This window comes from Cynocephalus volans, chromosome 16, assembly GCF_027409185.1.
Source record: "Cynocephalus volans isolate mCynVol1 chromosome 16, mCynVol1.pri, whole genome shotgun sequence".
In the NCBI taxonomy this organism is placed as follows: domain Eukaryota; kingdom Metazoa; phylum Chordata; class Mammalia; order Dermoptera; family Cynocephalidae; genus Cynocephalus; species Cynocephalus volans.
Genome location: NC_084475.1, coordinates 537,388 through 558,998, shown reverse-complemented (window position 1 = coordinate 558,998; position 21,611 = coordinate 537,388). Strand labels below are relative to the sequence as shown.

The window sequence follows — 21,611 nt, the reverse complement described above, 5'->3', positions numbered from 1 at the left end:
CTGCTGCTGCTGCTGCAATGTCTTCCCTTTTCCCCTCTCAACTGAATTGGAAGTTAAAGTATTCCCTTACTCAGTACTCAGTGTTTAATTATTTATAACTTTATTATTTAAAAAAAAAAGATTAAAAGTCTCCATATAAGTATTGTTAGCAGAAAATGGAAAAGGTAAAGGGGCCCTTATTTTACTATTGTGAAAACAAACTTACCTGTATATAAACCCTTATTTCATATAATAATTCCTACAACTGAATAACTCTAGAAAGGACAAAGATAACAGAATGACTCCAAGAGTATGTAGTTGATTAAATTATAGTTTGATATCTTAATAGACTACTATTGTAACTATACCTGGCACCAAGATTTAGGTATTAAACAACGCTGACAAAAATTGTTGCCCCCTATTTTTGTTTTTTGTTGTTGTATTATTTTTTTTTAAGAGAAAACTGAAATCTTTGCCTAAGTAGAGATGAGACATTATGCTGACTGTGTTGTATTATGAATGCACTAAAATAAACAGACAGAGGAAGCAGTATGCTATTTCCAAAAGCAGGGCAAGTGGAGTGAAAGCCATACGAATCTGGCTTTAAAAACTGGGTTGTCAAAAGAACAGTTAAATGTAACACAAAGTGAGAAACTGTCCAATCACTAATGGTCTTTTTTTTTTTTTTTTGTCTTGTTTTCAATTCACTGCTTGCAAGTAATGTATTTATTAAAGAAGAGTGAAAGCATAAGTAAATTCACGAGTCAAGATCAGCTGAGAGATTCAACAGCAGCATGTTGTGACTGACAACAGTGAAAGGAAAAGCAAATGTTAAAGGGAGAGGGAGAAAAAAGAAAAATTTAGATTATACACATTAGCACGACTTTTATGAAACCACTCAAGAGGATGCCTGTCACCTCAAAAAGCTATTAATACAAGACGGTAGTGGCATTTCTTTTTAAAACTTTAGGTTAAAACTGTTCCTTAATTAAATCCACTTTCCCAGGTATGAATAGAGAATGAAATGTTGGGGGCTGTATTAAAATATTTAACCACTCTAAGTCCTTGCAATTATAACAAAGGCAACAGGAACTATGGACACATCTCTCAGAACCTCTTCCCCTTCCTAGAGTAAATGAATGACTAATACAGAAAAAACTGAACCTTTCCTATCATTTCAAACTACCTGCTTTTGGAGGGAAAAAAGCAGCTCTGTGACTCAGCAGAAAGAGCTAGTATTCAGTATGATCCCTCTTCCTACCAAAAAAAAGAAAAAAGGTTTTATAAACACTGTCAAAAATCCGAAAGGATGATAGTTAACACTGGAAGGCAAACCAAAATACTTTATAGCAAAGTAGAACAAAGCAGATTTGCCTGTCTCTGAAATGATCAAAACTTTCACTACAAAAGAACAAGGGTCTCAATCAATCACCAGCCTGCAGAAAATAAATAATGTATTTTCTCTGTTTAGGGTTGTGGCTTTGCCAGTTGTGCCCATGGATACTATCTATAACAGTATGCTGGTGCGAGTAATTTATAAGCTCAAACAGATAATCTAGACAGAACAAGGGCAATGAGGACGAAATTTATTTCTAAAATAGTAACTATTAGAGAAAAAAATTTTTTTAATAAAATAGTAACTCTTTACTATTTCAGGCACTAAACTGGTTGAGTATCCCTTATCTGAAATGCTTGGGACCAAAAGTGTTTCAGATTTTGCATTTTCTTGGATTTTGGAACATTTGCATATATACATAATAAGATATCTTGGGGATGGGACCCAAGTCTGAACATGAAATTCATATATTTTTCATGTACACGGTATACACATAGCTTGAGGGTAATTTTATAAAATATTTTTACTAATTTTGTGTATGAAACTGTGGAATTTTCCACTGTGGCATCATGTCAGTGCTCAAAAAGCTTTGGGGAGGACTTTGGGTTTTCAGATTAGGGATGCTCAACCTGTAATAGTGACTAAAAATCTTTCAGTTTTTGTTCCTTAAATAAAATATATAATTTGGGGCTTAATTATAATCTCATAGAACAAAAAATAAATTGTAGAAAAAATTCTTTAAAATAGCCTGGTTTCAACTAACAAAGATGCATGATAAATGGTAAGCTGTTCATACTTTAAACGTACATGAAGAACTGTGAGGAAATCCTAATTTTAAAGTAATTAAGGCAACTGGAAAAAAGCTCATTTTCCAAGTGATTCATAAAGAGTTCACACAACCTATTTATTACGCTCTGCGCTCAAAACCACAAAAAGGTGGCAGTGTGGCATGTTCTTTGGTTGGAAACAAAGTTCTTCTAATTCTGGTTCAACCATAAAGCTGAACTAAAAACCCAATTTTTTCACCAAGGTTACCTCAGCCGGCCTTTTTCTTTTTCTATTTCTAAACTTAAATGTCTAACTAAAATGCTACACCCTTCTCCTTCATTCTGCTCTATTATACATGTGGGAAAGAGGAATATAATTTTTAAAATGGGAAGATCTTTGAAGGCAAGAAATGTATATTATTAACCACCACCATTATTCTGAAAATGCAATACCAGCAATAAAAACAAAAACCAAAACACTCATTATTAACTGTCCCAGCCCTTACTCTACACTTTTATTTATTAATTAAATATTAAGTAGAAAACGTTCCCAGGAACTTATCTCTGCTCCATGAAGCTGTATACCACCACAGTAACAACGATCATTTTAGCAAGAGCACCACCAATGTGTATGATGGGAGCCTGCCAAAACACAGATAAAAATTCACCTATTGTATAGGGCTGACTCCAAGTTTTTGAAAGAATATCATCTCTCAAAAGAAAACTATACTACACGTATGTCAGTGACTGGATGAATATATTAATTCTACACTGAATTTTCTTTTTGTTGACAGCCACATTCAATTTACACCATTTAGCCCATTTTCAACAGTGACAAAAATGCTAAGTCTCTTGAGCGGATTGTAAGCTTTGCTGATTGTGTATTAAAGACTCTGTAAGCAAGAACCAAATGCTACTAGGTGAACCCATGCAAACCACAAGTTGTAAAAAATCCCCAAACAAAAAAATCTATAGCTCACTACGATGACACAATGAAGACCAGAGAGAAAAGCCATATAGTAATGCTACACCATTCAGCTCCAAGAAGCACACTATTTATAGTGTAGTCCACATATGGTCACTGCTAAATGTCAAATCAGCAATCTTACAGAGTTATAGTTTGGAACTAGTGGAGTCCACAGATCTAAACAGATATGAAACATGACAAAACCCAATTACGCACGTACTTCTAAATCCATAGATGAGCAAACTAAACACTTGTAATCAGAGTTTCAAACTTACACTAATTTTTTAAACCTGGTTGGTCAACCTGACAACTATAAAGACAGTTTAATCAGTCAGGTAGTGCAAAGGCCATTGGCTGATGGGCAGTTACACTTCCAATTGCACCAATGACAACATATTTTAAGTCTATGATGCAGGCATTTTGCCTTCTGTATAGCTTAAAATCATTCTCTCAACTGATTTCTCATCTTCTAACTATGATAAAGGTCATAAACAACCATAAATCCTAAATCACAACAACTAATTCATATAACTGATAAAATCCTAGCCTGGCCTATGGCTTTAGATCGTGTTATTTGTTTTCTAAATATTTTTCTTTAAGGTATTGCGGCAGTCATAATTATAATGGCTGGGACCTAAAAATCTCATAAAACAATAACAACTTTTAAAATTTAAGTTCAAAAAAGTTTGTTATAATAATGATAAAATGTTAATACTTTCCACCTTCTGATTAATTCAAATAATGAAGTTATCTAGCAATTCTTTCATAATTTTCTTAGAAAGGTGTTTTATTCTTGACCAGAAATTTCACCAAAAGATATCTGGTTGGTTATAAAGAAGACGAAAAAAACCCTTCATAATAAATAAATACTTTACAAGTGCTGATTTTTTAAGTGTTTTTGACATTTGCCTATTGAAACTGAAATACCTGTATCATCTCACTAAAAAAACCTAGGCTTCAAGAAGTTCAATAAAAGCATAATGCACTATTACATCTCTGTATTTCATTTCTCATCTTACTGGTTTGCATCAAATTTACCCTATTACAAAACAAAAAGACCTTAATCCTATAGTCACAATAACCCTTCAAACGGGCATATTCTTGGCATAAACCTGTGCAGACTTCCATGGTTACCAGCTTCTGCAGATTACCTTTGTTATTAAAAAAAAAAAAAAAAAATGACTAGGCCTTTAGCTCCTGCAATGATCTGTAGACTCCCAAAACTGCATATTTCCAGCCACTTCTGAGTTGCATGCTGTAGCAAAACAGTCAGCACCTCTCAATAGATATTGCTGCAGAGAAAAATTTTAATTCAGCAGACTCTTTCTGTGTCAGGAGCAATGCCATTTTCCCCTAAGAACAAAACAGCTAAATATAGCCAGCCAGCCAGATAACTTAATATATACTTATTATTTGGTGGGCATTCCCACCAAATAGGTGATAGGGGACACTTCTTTTGTTTTGGGGGGAGAGGAGGGAGCACTACTTTGATGTCAATCATTGCAGGAGTTTCTTTTAAAACTTTTAAATTTTACTCACAAATGATTAGGAAGCAGAAATAAGATCCCTCCTATCTTGTGTCCCACTTCTATCTAACACAATGTAGGCTGTGAAGCTCCTCCTCCTACTGTACTACCTAAACTACTACATCACAAATAATTCATATACTTATGTGTTTCAGGAGTAAATTTTCATTTGAAGTATAATTTATTAATATAATATACATCTCTGAACATAAATTTATTTATTAAAAAATTAAATATCCAGTCTGGATACTATACCATTTGCTATTTTAAGTGAAGAAGATAACACTATTTAATAAATAAGGCATATATCAATTCTGCTACTACTCACTGAGATTACTCAACAATGATTACTCAGTCAGACTGTCTTCTGCTAGTGTTCTCTCTATGACATATGCTGGAAAAATCTCTGGACACTGTGAGAGGTAGAACAGCATTAGACTCACGTGACACAGGAATGAGTTTTCCAAAAATCTTACAATGTAGCCATAAATGAAGACTTAAAAAATGTTAAATACCATTTAATTTAGTGCTTTTTAAAAATTTTTGTTTGGTATAGCAATAATGAATACTAGGCAGCAAATTTAATCTAATTAAATTTCCTACTACTGTCGAGTCAGAGTACCCACAGAATTAATTATAGCTTATATAAGAATATTAATCAAACACGCACTTTGTAGAATATGCTACTGGGGCCTTGCTTCGGATGGTTTTCTGTTCTTAAACTTTGACCCAAAGAAACATGTTTAAATTAAAATTGAAAAATTAAATTATTTTCGAAGTTTAAAATACTGATCTAGCCTATAGATTTCATTACAAAATTCTGCCTTGTGATAAAACCCAAGATGATATGGAACAAGGCACAAACTTCAGTGATTTTTAACTTGGCAAAGTGGGCTTGGCATTTTACCCCCATGTCAAAACACAAGACTTGACTTGCAGCACATCAGATATGAATTCTCCCTCTGCAGCATTATCACATGCGTCATCAATTACTGCCATGCCTAAAGTCTAGCATCATGCTAGCACATTAAGACAGAAGGTACTATATGCAGTGTTCACTGGACCAAAAGGACAGAAATAAGAAGGGGAGGTAGGGAGAAAGAAACCCTAGAGAAGAAATATTTTAAAAGGCAGACCGTGCAAAACAAACCAGATCATGGCTGCTTAGCTAATACGGGCCAATTGCTCTGGAAGAAAAATGTCAAACACCCCATGTTGTGTAAATTTCTGTAAACATCTAAACATACACACAAACACACACAACATCAACCTAATTAGGAACATAAATATATGTTCATCCTTTACTATGTTACAGTTTTGAAAATAAATGCTAAAATTAAAATATCTGTGCTCTCTAAATTGCCTTCTTATTTTCCTGAGGGAGAAGAAGTTAGTGTTTCTTAAGAGGGGAAGGGGCCCTGTCTTGACTGCTAATAAAGATTAAGATTCCCTCTTTGATTTTCTTCCCCTACTTGAGTTTTACCAGTAACTCACTAAAACCCTTAATATGTACACTTAAGCACAAGTATTAAATGCTGACAATAATGACAAGTTTAGACAGTTTAACAATGGACTGTGTTATTTTAAAACAGCAGGTTTTTCAAAATGAAAATGATGTTCAAAAATTAAGAAGTTTTTTAAAATTAAGAGTCAGGAAAATATATCTACTTCTATTGCTTAGTATCATGAATGTTTGAAACTAAGCAGTGTAAAAAGATAGAAATAATTGACTTTTGATAAAAACCAGATATATCTTAAGCTACAGAGACCAAGTTTAACATGTTTCACAGGTCTGGTAAAAAAAACGTATTACTTTTTAACTGTTTCTAATGGAACATTTCACACATGATTATGCTGCCCAGGAAAGGTTAAGCTATTAAAGGATCAAAATGCATTTTACTCCCTTATTAAATTTATACAAACACTAAACTTTAACTTGCTATCTTTAACAGATTATCAGTATAGGCCAAAATAATATTTTTCCAGCAAAATTCTAATTTGTTTCTAGACTTTTGGGACTTATTTCCTAACATATTAATTATTAGATTACTTCCCAAACTCTATTTGTTTATTGTAGGGCATGCAAGAAAACAGTTCTAAACTGTACTATCAGTTATTAATAAGTTTAACTTCATGCACATCAAGTGTCACATGAACACTACCTAACTGGCTAAAACCCAAAATTAAGCACTGATTACCTTACCGATTCTATAGGCTTGTCGAGCGATGCTTGTTCAATTTCCAAGTGTCCTTCTTCAAACTGATCAAAGTGATTACCCTGAAAAAAGAGGACTACAGTTATATTTCAAAAGTAATAAATGTCAAAACTAATAAAACTAGGCATTTCTAATTCTCCATTCTTTTTCATACTGCAAATTCAGACTTTTAAAAAACCTATAACAACAACTTACTAGGAGTCTAGGCCTGGCAATCTGAACTCTACTTCTTCTGATAAGTGCTGAAATTGTAAACTAAAACACCATCAACCATTTGGAACATCAGCTCTTTCTTAAATTGACTATATTATGAAGACTGCAGAATCTTAAAAACAAAGGGCAATGCCATTTCTCTTTCATAAATAACATTGTATTAAATTTTTAATACTAAAGAAAAAAATCAGAAGAATGCAAATAAAATCTATATTATAATACTGTTCAATACTGATAACATTACTGATAAATAAAACTACTAAGACATTAAACTTTAAATCATCAATTGCTACCTCCCAGATTTTCAAAGAATTCAAAAACACAATCTCTTGACACAGTTTCCAAATGCAACTATTCCTCAAGATGACCTGCCAAGAGAGATAAACATGCTTGTATAATGCCAAATTTGATCATAATCAAGCAAGCTGTCACTCCTAAACAGTTCAACTAAGGATAGGTGCAGACAACTAGGAAATTCTCTCCAATCAGGGTTTTCTCATATCTCCCTGTTACAGTATGAAGGAATAGCTCATAATTTGACTTTATATCAAAATATCAATTTCCTGGTTCCCTTCTTGTTCCAAAGTAGAGGGCAGGAGGATTTCTGAGTCCTGAACTGACCTACATCAAAAGACTAAAGATTTCAGTATAGCCTAAATTAATTCAGCGTGTAGAATGATACGACAACTTGATTGTTAACCTAACAAAAAGTTACTTTGCTTTTTCAAGGTAAAATTAAAATTCTAGTTTAATAAATAAAACTTGATGATGGAGAGCTCTATCATGTAGTCTGCCATATTGTATTATAAATATTAGGTTCCCCTCACCAGATTGTGATGTCCTTAAGAACAAGAACTAAGTCTTGTTTATCTCTTACAACCCAAACACTTAATATGGTAGTTAAACATTAGAGAACAATTAGGTGATAAAATTGTGTGGTAGTAATTAACAAGTTCTAGAACTAGATAGTGGTGGTGATTACAGTGTACAACATTGTTAATATACTAATGCCACTGAACTGTACACTTTAAAATGGTTAAAATGATAAATTTTATGTTATGTGTATTTTATTCAAATAAAAATAAGAAAACTAAATTGTATGGTAGAGTCTATCCAAAAGAAAAAAGGAATAACAGGGGATAGGAATGAGTTTTCCAAACACAAAAACAAAACTTAAAAATTAAAAATTTAACACCTGCTTCTTGGCATTTTAATTTCTACTTTAAAATTTTAAAATTTAACAGTTAATTAAAAGGTGTTAATTGCAAAATACTTCTAAATTCTTAGATAACAAACATCCCAGGCTGGCTGGTTAGCTCAGAGGGTTAGAGCACAGCCTTGTAACATCAAGGTCAAGGGTTCAGATCGCAACACTGGCCAGCTGCCAAAAATAAACAAACATCCCAACACTTAGATTAACTGAAACCTCACAATATAATAGAAAACTGACGTACAGCCAAGTCACATAATTTCACTCAATAGCTCCATAATGATAAAAGAATAATCTTAACCTATCAACAATAATTGTACACTACTTTTAAAGTAATTAAGCCTTTAGAGTATTTAACTTAGGATAACCATGTGATTATTTTAAATAAAGAGAATTGCACCCAAATTTATCACTATCAAAGATGATATAATAAGAGCACATTGACAGATATTAGAGAATTACCAAGTAATTCTACAAAAAAAAAAAAAAAGGCATCTTCTAGGAAAAGCCATTCCAGTTCATTCTTGCTGGATGAACTATCACTACTTAATGAACTACTACCAAAATCTTTTCTTAATCTTAGACTTTAAAGTTGTTTTAGAAAATCCTTCTGGAAGGGCCGGCCCGTGGCTCACTTGGGAGACTGAGGTGCTGATAACACCAAGGCCACGGGTTCGGATCCCTATATGGGGATGGCCGGTTAGCTCACTTGGGAGAGCGTGGTGCTGACAACACCAAGTAAAGGGTTAAGATCCCCTTACAGGTCATCTTTAAAAAAAAAAAAAGAAAATCCTTCTGTAGATTACAAACTACTATCAGCAAACACCAGGTTCCAAATAAGATGCTTAACATGTTTCTAAACACAGATAATTAAAAGTTTCAAATCATTCTGGATCTATTACTATAAATCAGGATTAATAATATAGTTTGACTGGTTAGAGCACAGTGTTGATAAAACCAAGGTCAACGGTTACTATCCCCGTACCAGCCAACTGCCAAAAAAACAAAAGAAAACACACAACTACATATATAGTTTGAGTCCACAAAAAGACCCACACGTTTATGATTAACTGATCTCCAACAAAGGTGCAAAGACAATTCAATAGAGAAATGATAGAATTTTCAATAAATGGTGCTAAAAAAAAATGAGCCTCAATCCATACTTTAAATGATAAAAAATTAAAATGTATTTGCATACCTAAATGTAAAGTCTAAAAAAATAAAGATTCTATAAGAAAATATATAGGAGAAAATCTTTCTGGCTTCAGGCTAGACAAAGATTTCTTAGACACGACCCAAAAGCACAGACTCTAAGAGAAAAAATTGATAAACTGGACTAGGAGAAAATTTCTACAAATCTCTTACCTTACTTAAAAGAAACAAAACAAAACAAAAAGACACTTGTATCCAGAATATATAAAGAACTCTCAAAACAGAGTAAAAAAGCAACCCAATTTTAAAAGTATGCAAAAGATTTAAACAGACATTTAATCAAAGAAGATATATAGCACGTGAGCACATGTGCATTATACAGCAAATAAAGACATGCACACTCAACATCATAAATCATTAGTGAAATACAAACTAAAACCACAAGACAATACCACTACATGCCTATTAAAATGGCTTTTTAAAAAAAACTGACAATATCAACATCTGATAAAACTGAAGAACAAGAACTCTCATACATTGCTAGTGGGAATGTAAAATGGTACAGCCAACTCTGAAAAACAATTTGACAGTTTATTATAAATTAATCATACAGTTATCACACAACTCAACAATACTGTCCCTAGGTATTTACCCAAGTGAAACAAAAACCTATTTTCACACAAAACCCTGTCTGTGAATGATTACACTGTAATAGCTTTATTTGTACAATGGAAATGACCCAAATGTCTGTTCTGGGAAATGGATGTGAAAAACTATGATATACCTATACAATGGAATATTACTCAGCAATAAAAAGGAATTATTCACACAAGCAATAACACAGATGATCTCAAATTCATTATGCTAAGTAAAAGAAGCCACACTCAAAAGGCTTTCCCTTTACATGGAAAAAGCAAAACTAAAGAAAAGAAAGATCAGTGGTTACCAGTGGCTATATACTGATTGTGATGGTAGTGACATTATGGCACGTTCTGTCAAAACTCAAACTGTAAATTAAAGGGGGTAAATTTTACTATATCTTAATCATACTTTAGTTTTTTAAAAAAGGGCAGGAAAAGGCATTATATCTACATCTCCCCCCTAAAAATATATTTTAAACATTTAAAAAGTACAAATCCTGCTCTATAAGCAGCTTAGGGTTGTGGTTATGTGAATCTATACATGTGTTAAAATTCATAGACCTGCACATCAAAATAAAAGTCAATACTTAAAAGTTTTGTATATTACATAATAGCTAGAGGAATGTTCTTGACACAAATAAATGATAAATGCATGAGGTGACGGATATACAAACTATCCTGACTTCATTATTATAAAACATATATAGGTATCAAAACATCAGATTGTACCCCATAAATATGTACAATTATGTCAATTAAAATAAATTTTAAAAAAATTTTTTTAATTAAAAAATAAAAATAATAAGTCAGGTAGATGGTTAGCTCAGCTGGCTAGAGCATGGTGCTGGTAACACCAAGGTCCAGGGTTTGATCCTACATCAGCCAGCCACCAAAATAAGTAAATAAATAAAAAGTCAACACTATTATATGATATTTTAATTAAATAAAAATAAAACAAACTAAAATACATGCATATAACAGCTCTAGGATATATAAAGAAGCTGGTAGTAGAAGTTAACTGAGAGAATTGCGTGCCTAAGAGACAAGAGATGAGGAGACCCTATAATCCCTGACTCAAAACTCAGTTCAAGAGACAACATTCAAATTCTCCAAAACCTGCACTTAGTGATAAACTGCAAAAGAGTGAAATTCTATCAGATCCCTGTACCAGCCAGCTGCCAAAAAAAAAAAAAGAGTGAAATTCTACTATTTCAAATTTTCTTGCCAGATTAAAGGCAAGGAAAATGACAGCCATCTAGAACTTACCAAAGAAGATAAACAGAGAAAGTTCCAGTGCTACAAGATGATCTGTTTAAAGCAAAAGGATCTGTCCACTGTGTCTGGAAACCTACTTGGGATTTGTTTTTCAACTGCAGTTAGTAGCTTCGTACCTCATTTATCACTTAAACCTTAAAAGGAGGCCACGTTTAATTCTGAATAACCTGAGCTTGAAAAATGTTTCAGATATACTATTCACAGGAGCACCCTGTTACATTACACTCTCTCCAAAAACTTTAAATCAAAGAAAGTCATTAATGAAAGTCAACTGTATTTTTCCCTTTATTAAAACATCCAGAAAAACTACCACTTCAAGTATTTTTTTAAAAATGCTTTTAGAAATGTTAACGCAATAATTTACAAAAGTTGTAACATCTCATAACTGTGTAAAAGGTTTCACTCCCAATACCCTATTTACCCCAAATGCTAGGACATCTGAATTCTTAAAAAACCAACATTTTCCTGGCTGACCCAATACAGTCAGAAGTTGGATATTTCAACACAAAAGCAGAAAATAAAGTTAAAATGTATGTAGTATCTTCAAAGGACTCCCAAGCAGCCAAAATTAGTTTTCACATTAATGCAACTAAAACTTCAGAACAGAGGGTCATCTTACTTAGAAAACGGGTATTGAAAAGGTAGAAGCTAACCTCAAGTTTTTTCAGGGGACAGCATTCACTCTGCTATCCACAGTGTTCAAAATCTTCATTCAAGTCACTGCAAATACTGTTTGTTAAGCCTGCTGGAATTCTGTGGTCGACAGCCATTTTTTCCTCAAAATTATCCATATTACCTACTTGTAATTTTATTAGGTCACCCTGAAGTTCTCTCCTCTATAAAGCACTCGTGGGTTTTTGTTATCAATATTTTTCTTTAAAGGTTACCAGTAAAGCTCACACTCTTCAAGCCTACTCAAGTTTTATGGTGCTTGCTAAACAATCTTTCTCGGGGATCAAATGGTTAATATGAACTGTTTCAAACTTTGGTGGGTCTGCATTATACCCTTTAAACACCTTGAGATTTTGCACAGTGCTGCAGCCACACAGCAGGCGCATGATCACAGGCTTTTCAACAGCCTCACTGCTGCAAAAACTTCTCATAAATACTGTGTACTAGATTGTTAACAGTGTTCGTTTAAAACTGTTAAACTGCTTTACCTGTTTGTTTACCAACCCAATCACTTCAGGGAATTCAAATTCTTCAAACTGGCTTCTGAAACCTATCTAGAGTGTCCCGCGTTGCTTTAAGGAAGATCTGCAGCGGGACAACAACAGGGTTCATCCGCTGACCCAAATTGCTGTTGCCAGGAGATGCCGTAGTATGCGGCGGTTTCTTTGAGACTCTGAGGATGTATCTTACCTAGAAATAGCCAATCTCTACTAACCCCCTTTCAGTCTCCCAGATTTCCGCGGTAACAGTGCTCCACGGCCAGGGATTTTAAAGAGCCGAAAGAGGAGCTACTTAAGTTGGCCTTTACGTATTCCTCAATAATGCTTGCTATCACAAAGACATTTTTGCACATCAACATCTGCAACTAAAGAAAGAAAAAGCGAGCTTTTGACACTAGTCATCACACGCTCGGAAAGCCCGTATCATGAGGCTCCTTATAAACCTTCGTTCCATGTAGGAACTGAAGTTAAGTTTACATCGGACTAACAACAGCAATGCCCGGGGGAAAATCTCCATGTTTGACCAGCCAAAAAGGCGTCTGATAACGAAGGCACCCTTTCCCCAGGTGAGGAAAAGGGAAAACAGACGATGAAAGGACATTGATTAGCACAGTGAGGAAACGCGGGAGGATCCCAAGAAGGTCCCTGGGGGCAAAATCCAGGGCTTCAGAAGCGCCGGCCTCCCAATGACACTCGCCCCAGCCCTCCCAGCCCGACCCTCTTTTCCCCGGGGAGCCAGCCCCACGCCCGCACAGGCCGCGGACCCGAGGAGAGCACAGCCCTCACGAGCACCCAGGCTGGGCTTCCAAACCGCGAGGCCGAACAGGCCGCAGCCGCAAGCCCGGCCGCCTGAGGTTAAGAGGCGAGAGGAGATGCGGCCTCGCCTCAAGCTGGGAGGCCCCTCAGAAATCCGAGGCGGGAGAAGAGCCAGCCGGCTCGCGAGCCGGAGCAGAGCGTGGAAGGAAAGACAGCTGGGAGCCGGGGATCAAGGAAGTTCCGGGCTCAGCCAACGCCTTCCCCGGATCTGCAGCGACGCCCATGTTTACCTGAAAGTCTCGGTCCTCGTTAAAGCGGGAGAAGCGATCCGCCATTTTGCCGCCTCCGCTCCTCTCAGGACGACGCGCTCCGGTTCGCTCCTTTCCTCCCGCGACAGCCGCCCCCTCCCCCGTTCCCCGCCTCCTCCCACGCCCACCGGGCGCGCGCAGCCAAGGGAGGGAGTGAGCGAGAATGCGCGTCAGGACCGGGACCCCGCCGGCGCAGGCGCCTTCCAGCCCCGGAGGCGGAACCCTCCCTCACGTCCCGGCTCCGCGGGCGGCCCAGAGCGAACCCTGCGGCCGCGCGTGCGCACTCGCCGGGGGGGGGGTCAAGCGCTTCCGGAGGGGCCGCTGTGTGGACGGCTCTGCGTGTTTTTCGCTTAACCCGTGCGCAGGATCCTTTCTCACCATTGCGTCCCTGTGTAGGCAGAAGTCCATCGTCTACTTTATTCGCTAAATAGCAGCCTAATGTAGTGCTTGAAAACGCGGACTTTAGAGCCAGACTATTTAGTATCGAATCTCGGTTCACCCTGCGGATTAAACGGTGAACGAGACAGGAAAGGGCCCTTATCTCATAGGGGAGATGTCAGATAACTAATAAAATAATTATATAATTTTAGTGTTAACGACTACCACAAAAAAATAAAACTGGGTGCAGGTGAGGGTGAGAGGTACAACCTCTAAAACGACTGTTTTTTTTTTTTTTTTTTTAAAGATGACCGGTAAACGGCTGGCCCCGTGGCTCAGTAGGGAGAACGCGGTGCTGATGGCGCCGAGGCCGCGGGTTCGGATCCTATATAGGGATGGCCGGTGCGCTCACTGGCTGAGAGCGGTGCGGGCGACACCAAGCCAAGGGTTGCGATGCCCTTACCAAAATAAATAAATAAATAAATAATTTAATTGTTAAAATAATCCTGTTGGGCGGATCAGTCTAGACTTTCCCTCACTGAGGCCCCAAGTTACTGATGCGCTCACCACTGTTCATCAACTGATAGTTGTGCTCAAAACAAGAGATAGATGAAGCAAGTGTGAAAATTTTTGATTATCCAGGTGATAGGTATTAGACTTGCTGAGATAATGGCACAGTTCCCAATGCCCCGTATTCTTGGGAACTGTACATTGTGTAGGACTGAATTTTAGCAGCTCTGTTGTCTTACCTTTTCAGTTTACTGCTCTCACTGCAAGTTATTGTAGCAGATAATACTATCATCACTTGATAGGGAAGGAAACTGAGGCCCAGACTTTTTACTTGTCTCAGGTCACCCAAGGAGTTAGTGTAGAGCTTCAATCTCCTCTTTATTCTTTTTGATATGACCACATTATCTCATTTGTTCCCTTATTTCATTTTAAAAGACCCCATCCCTGGTTTTCTATTCATTCAAGGAGGTTATGAAGAATGATTTTAGAGTGGTAAAGCAAATGTTAACTCTTGGTTAAACCAGAGCACATGTCACCATCAGTCCTCCGGCCTCTCCCACCCTCTGCTTTAGAGCTACTTGACAAATGAGATGAGGTTCCCAAGATAGGTCGCTAGGAAGCACCTTGTTCTTTGATGTCAACTTCTCACACTGCCCTCTGTCTTCCATGTTTTAGACACCAACTCTACCTTCTCAACTGAGAGAAGGGTGTGGCCTAAGGGACTACTTTTGCTGTCATAATGTATTATTTCTGCTGCTTATAACAAAATACCTGAAACTAGATGATTTCTAAAGAAAATGAGATGTATTGCTTATAGTTTCAGAGGTTGGGAAGTTCAAAGTCCAGGGAACACATCTGGTGAGGGCCTTTTTGGTCAGGACTTCACAGCAACACAGGGGCCTCACATGGCAGAAAAGGGCGGAGCAAAGACAGAGACGTGGCTCCTCATGTGCTCTCCTTTTAAAGGCCTCGGAACCACATGCATTGAACCATCAACCTTATCACTTCTTCAAGACCCCACCCCACAATTATCATAATAGAATTTCTCACCCTCTTAACACTGCCATAGCGGGGATCAAGCCTCCAATACATTAAACTTTTGAGGGGACACAATTCAGTCCACAATAGACACCACAGGTGATAATTTTATAACTGATTTGAGATCTGCACTTATGAGTTCGTTTCTATTCTTTTTAATTGAGAAGAGAAACTGGAGACTTGTCTCTCCCAGAATAGATAATGTCTGAACGTTAATCATTCAGGAAGTCAGAACTCAGTGACTGTGCCTTCAGGGTACTTCTGACTGCTCCCGCATGCTCTCCTGCTGCCCCTGATTAAATTAGTTTAATGCCATAATATAAGTGCCTTTATTTCCACAATCTAGAGCAATATCCTCCAAATAGATCCTTCGGAGGTTGGCAGATGGGTTTTAGGAGGTCTGTGAACCTCCTGAAATTATGCACAAAATTTTTTGTAAATGTGTGATGTATATTTTTAGAAGGTCCATGGTTTTTGTCGGCTTCTCAAAGGGGCCTGTGACTCCCCTAAATATGAAAATTGTTGCACTGATCTTTTCACCCGTGCATAGAGAGGCACATCTGACCTCTAATTTTGTTTTCCCCCTCTCCACACTAGGAATTTTTATCTGCTGTAAGATGAGGAAAATTTGACATCAGCTTTGAAAAACCAAACACTAAAAAAATATTTTATTTATTAATATATTTATTAATTAATTCATTTTTCTGAAGCTTCCCCTCCCTGATGCAGAATTGCAGTCATTTCATTTTTAGAATAACAACAAATAAAACTACTGTGAATGAAAAACATTCATTAATACAGCAAAATATGATCCTAGTATGCACTCATGATTAACAGTAAAACATTGATTATAATGAAAAGATAATAGTAGAATCCATACCCTAAAGTCCTGATTCTAATAATAGTAGTATCTTTTTTAATCTAAGGATTGAGCCCACACCTTTTGTGTCATAGTCAAATGTATTCAAGATGCCAAAAGAGACTAAGAACTACTGATTTAGTACAAACCTCCCCCACAATTTATTACTAGGTGTTTGAATAAATTTACCTTTTCCTCTGTTGACATAGCTACAGCTTGGCTATATCTTCCTGCTCTCAGCTGTTAAATAATCAAGAAGGTACCTAAGATTGCCTTCAGTCACCCACAGAGGCTATGGTACCTTTCTGAATATAAACAAGATGAAGGATGACTTGTGAATATTAGTCCCGAAGTCTGAAAGCATCAGGAATGTACGCAATGGAGAAAAATGAAGACGGAAACAATGAAGTTCAGATGGCAGTAGTGACAGTAGTACATTAAGGGGTAAAGAATAGAGTGTCTCAGCAGGTGGGGGACACAATTATCCTTCTCTGTGCTTAATTTCAGATAAATGGGGGAAGTGCTCTGCCGGTCTTGCTTATATCTTTTTCAAGTTTTTTGTTTTGTTTTCTTCTATTTTATTTTAGCTAGACTCCAGTTTGACTCAATGCTTAATTTCCCATCATGGAAACCAAAAGCATGCTTTTGCATTTTCATATTCCTATGCCATTTGGATCCTCTAGGAAGGAGACTCTGAGATGAACTGAGAAGTACACAGGTTACAGTAACACCCACAAAAGATAAGATGGGAAGGAAGCAGGATTGGGAAGAAGAGCTTCATGCCATGATGTAGATCAGAAACAGTCTCAGCCAAGTCAGTGAAAGCTCTAGAGTAAGAACTCCCCCTTGGAGGAATCCTGGCTAGGCAGAAATTGCCAAGATCTTGTACTCTGTTAGGCTCAGTCATTGACTGGGAACTGCCGGAGAAGGCTGTAGCCTTGAGTTGAAAGCTGAGACAGATCATGAAACTGTACTTTTTGCAGCTGAAGAGTAAGTTCTTTCTTGAGGGGAGATCCAAGTGATACACCTCCATGCTGTCACATTCCCCTTCCATTTACGTGGATAATGAATGCTTAGCCATTTCTACAAGGTCTGAAATAATCCAACAATTAAATTAACAAATAAATTAATTGCTTCCACCCAGGGTCATTTAAAATGGAGAGTGTTTTTTTTTTTTTTTTTTTTTTTCATTCTGTGGTAAGGAGGCTGGAAAAAGGGACCTTTTAAAAGATATATAACACTGCATAGTGGAAAAAGAATAGGAGGATATATTTGCGTGTTATGACCCCTTCAGTTTCTTACCACTCTCCCAACATTTATAATGATCTTACTGTACCCTAGAAACCTCATTAGCAAATGGAAATATTGAGGTGAAAAACACAATTCCTGCAATGGAGCTTCACAGTCTATTTGAGGTGACTTAAAAATCAGTAGCTACGAAACAAAGCGTTAGATCCTCAAATCATCGTATAACCTCATAGTCCTTGTCCACATGATCAGTGTCAGCATCACCATCATCACCATCATCGTTGTCATCTTTGAGTTCTTGCCATGTGCTGCATTCCTTACCATGCCCTTTAAATGCACTATCTCATTTAAAACTCACATAAAAATCCTGTCACTCAGGTAGCTCAAAAACATTTGTTGAACGAATGAATAAGAGGAAGGAAGAGGAATTGGGGTGGGGGCAGCAGAAGGCTTTCCAGGCAGAGAGGATGAAAGTGGGAAGGTATGGGAACAGGAAAGCCCTGGAAATTCCAGGATTTCATCTACCCGAATTCCTTGTGCCTGAAGCATAAATTCCACATTGGGAAGGAATGAGGAATAAACCTACAATAACAGGGGAATGAGGAAGATCTTCAAGAACTTTGTGATCTAAGCACGACATTTACCTTTTGTGTTAAAAATGAAGAGGAACCACTGGAGAAATTAGTCTTAGCTTCCCCTCTCTCCTCCTAGGTAAAATTTTATCCTCATTCAGTTCATAGGATTTTTATGGTTGATATGATTATATCATATACATAATATATATTATTATATATTATAGTATATATAATATTATATATATTATTATAGTATAGTATATTATTATATTTTATATTAATTTTACAAAGGAACAATCTGTAATGAATTGAGCAAACACACACACATACACATCGGAGCTTCGTCACATAAGTGAGAGAAGCAGTCCTCTCCAATGACCGTCATGGGTTTCGTACTCCTTTTCAGTTTTGGGCATCCGGTTTAGAAAGGACATTGAATATTCTTTGGGAAGGTAAATGTTAACTTGGGTTTTGCACCTTGATTATGCCATTGTCGTTCTCCAGGGCCTCCTAATTTCCTGCTTGGGGCCCCTTGACAAATGAGTCTGTTTTCCTGACTGCTGTTGCTAGGAAGCAACTTGCTTCAATACCAGCTTCTCACACTTCCCACTGATTTCACTGTTTTCCAGATGTGTTCAGACCCACAGATTAAACGATAGACAAGAGGCAGAAGGAAGGCATTTTACTGCAATATGTTTTGGTGGTGTTATCATAAACAATTCTTGAATTGGCCTATTGAAACAGAGGAAAATATATCGATAATTCACACATTGTAAAATTACCAGAAGTATTTAATTTTCGTGGACACAAAATACCCTTTACAAATACCATTAGGAGTCTGCAAAAATGTAATAAAACACTTCCTAGCTTTCTTTGGGGAGCCATTGTGCTTTATAGTTTTGAGAGGGGGTTTATAATACTTTTCTGCTTCTGTTTAATAAAATAGACAATGAGCGGTTTTCAAAAAGAAGGATTTCCTCAATAGAAAATAAATGAAATAAATGACTTCTTTACTTGTTGCACACAAAAAAATCCATAAGCATGGTCAAAAGATGATTTAATGATGGAAGCTGATTCAAGTTGTTATGGCAACTAGAATCTGAAAGTACCTGGTTGTGAGTGTGTGTTTTATTTCCTCTCCACTACCTTTTCCTTTCTTAAAGAAATAGAAAAAAAAAAGTTGTTTTCCATCTGGTTTAATCACAGTGTTAAAATACCAGTGTCGAGAAAAGTATCTAATAAGGATAATTTCACATCTGTTGCAAGACAAGTGATATTTCACCTTTATAAGAAATAAATACAATCCTGCAAAAGTCTTTTAGGAGAAAAGAACATGATTGTACATTATCATAAATTGTGAAAGAATCCTTTTAATAATCTTAGGCTGTTATTCTCTAACTTGAATTACAACACTAGATTGACCTTTTGGTTTCTATTTTTTTTCCACCCAAAGAGGAGAAGGTGGAGTTGTGGTTGCGGAGAGGGTTGTAGATGGCGTTGTTAGTTAATGTTCCTCACCATAGTAGCTTCTGTCAATTGTTGATGTAGCAGCTTCTCTTTCTTTTTTTGTGTTCTTCTAATGCTAATGAAATAAGGTTCTTTTCTTTGAAACTGAAACTTTAAAAATACACATCTTTAAAAAATAAGAATTATGTGAAACGGTTTACTTGCTGCAGTTGGTCACTATTTAATATCACAACATTCTCTTTATTATGTCTTCTGAAGGTGAAATTATTATGAAATCCACACTGGCAATCAATCAGTGAGGGGACTCTAACTAGAAAGCCCCATTGGAATCCATCTCTTAAGGTAGGTGAAACATTTCATGAATAGGGAAGAATTATTTTCACTTTCTTTTGAGGGCAAGTTATGGATTTTTTGGAATATCCTATCTTGGATTGTAGGGAGGAGCAAAGCCACTCATCTGATTCCTGCTGTCTTGCTGTTCCAAACAGTAATCAAACAAGATGTTTTAGTGTCTTCCTTTTCATCCTTTATGGAAGAAATATTTGAAAGAAAGTGAGCCAAAACACCGGGTACTGATCAAGCTTTATTAAAGGAAAAGAATCTGCCAGGCTGCACTCAAAATGGAGAGCAGCAACCAGCGTCAGGGAGGGAGGGCTTATATAGACTGTGAGGAAGGCTGACGTAATCAGGGAGGGGTTTGTGCTGCTGTGGAAGGTAAGGCTGGCTGATGTGATCAGGTGGAAGGCTGCACCCATGTGGAAGTAGAGGAGTTTCTATTCTCATATACCATGAGGTTTCTCATAAGGGAAAGGCTGGTGGCCATATTGTGCTCAGTGTGTACAAAATGGCCCCAGTCATGTCCAAGATGGCGCCAGTCACATCCAAGGTCCATCAGTATTGATCCCATTTCAGCATCTCATAGATTCATTTCATAGGTACTTTATTCTGAAGAATCATTAATCTTTAAAAAGGTTAACCTACAGAAAAAGTGTCCTTGTGGCCATGTGTAGTTACATTCAGCTAGGAGTATTGAGAAGGATAATGCCATCAGAGGTTGTCTCTGTGCTCCTGTGATCTCTATATGTTACTCTATAAATGACAAAACAGGATTGCCTGTTGTTTGTGAAAACAATGCTGTTAATCTGTGATCAATGTGTCCTTTCATCCTGGGTTACTTTTCTGATACTCCAATAAAAAGAGGTTCATTAGACAGAAAGCTGAATGTACAGAAACCAGGTAGTGAACTGATCATGAGGGTTTCCTTTAAATTTAGTCTCCCATTGAGCACCAACATGAGTTAATATTATTTCTTAACACCAAGAATTCATAACTTATAACAAATAGGTGTGTCACAGCAGTTTATGTAAATCCGCTGTACTGGGTACGGGTAACTCTACACCTGTGTTATAGTTTGGATTCTCAGCTCCCTTAGGAACAGAAAGTAAAACACTAATTGAAAAAGGAAAAACTTTATTTATAAAGCACTACTTAACATATGGAGTGGAAGTAGTAAGTCTGTAGTAAACCATTTAATTGAAAATCCTCAGATTGTAAAATGCTGGAAAACCGTGAGTTACTTGGACCCTGACTACTGGAATTACTCAAGTTAAATATGCACGATTGCCAGGTAGGAAATATTTTCCAAAAGAAGCAGGGAGTTTTTAAACTCACTGCGGCAGACTATATTTATCAGGAAGAAAATTGTAGATTCTCGAAAGTGTTTTTTGACCAAAACAAGATTAATAATTACTCTAAAGAAACTCAAAAAGTCTAAGTGACTTAGGTTTACACTGTTAACAGTGGCAAATCTAGAAATTCAAAACAACATACCTTAGAAACCAGCTTCCAGGAAACTTAGGCTTCTGTGAAACTTTTTATTAAACTAATTTATCGATATCTGGTGTCTTGTTTGTGTGGAAAATAATTATTTCTGTTTTTTTAAGCTAGGAGTCCTTTGTCTATTATCCTAAAAGGGCATGCATTTTTTATTCAGATTTTTTTTACTGCATAGCCAATAA

General features: G+C 36.6%; 1 protein-coding gene across 8 annotated transcripts in view; it reads right to left on the bottom strand.

Annotated features, from left to right (window-relative positions):
- The window catches only part of LOC134364666 (G patch domain-containing protein 8-like), a 72,121-nt gene extending 58,378 nt beyond the window's left edge, over positions 1-13,743 (bottom strand). For 2 of the 8 annotated variants that reach the window (XR_010021866.1, XM_063080691.1), the window contains exons 1-2: positions 13,501-13,743; positions 6,779-6,853 (exon numbers count right to left, since the gene is read on the bottom strand). Coding sequence is in view for 2 of the 8 variants with exons in the window: in XM_063080692.1 (XP_062936762.1) it covers positions 6,774-6,853; positions 13,501-13,545 (125 nt within the window). In the remaining 6 variants the exon portion in view is untranslated. Of the gene's footprint in view, positions 1-6,773; positions 6,854-13,500 lie in introns of all 8 variants that reach the window. The other 6 variants (XR_010021867.1, XM_063080692.1, XR_010021869.1 and 3 more) reach the window with 5 other exon arrangements.
- Positions 13,744-21,611: the final 7,868 nt, after the last annotated feature.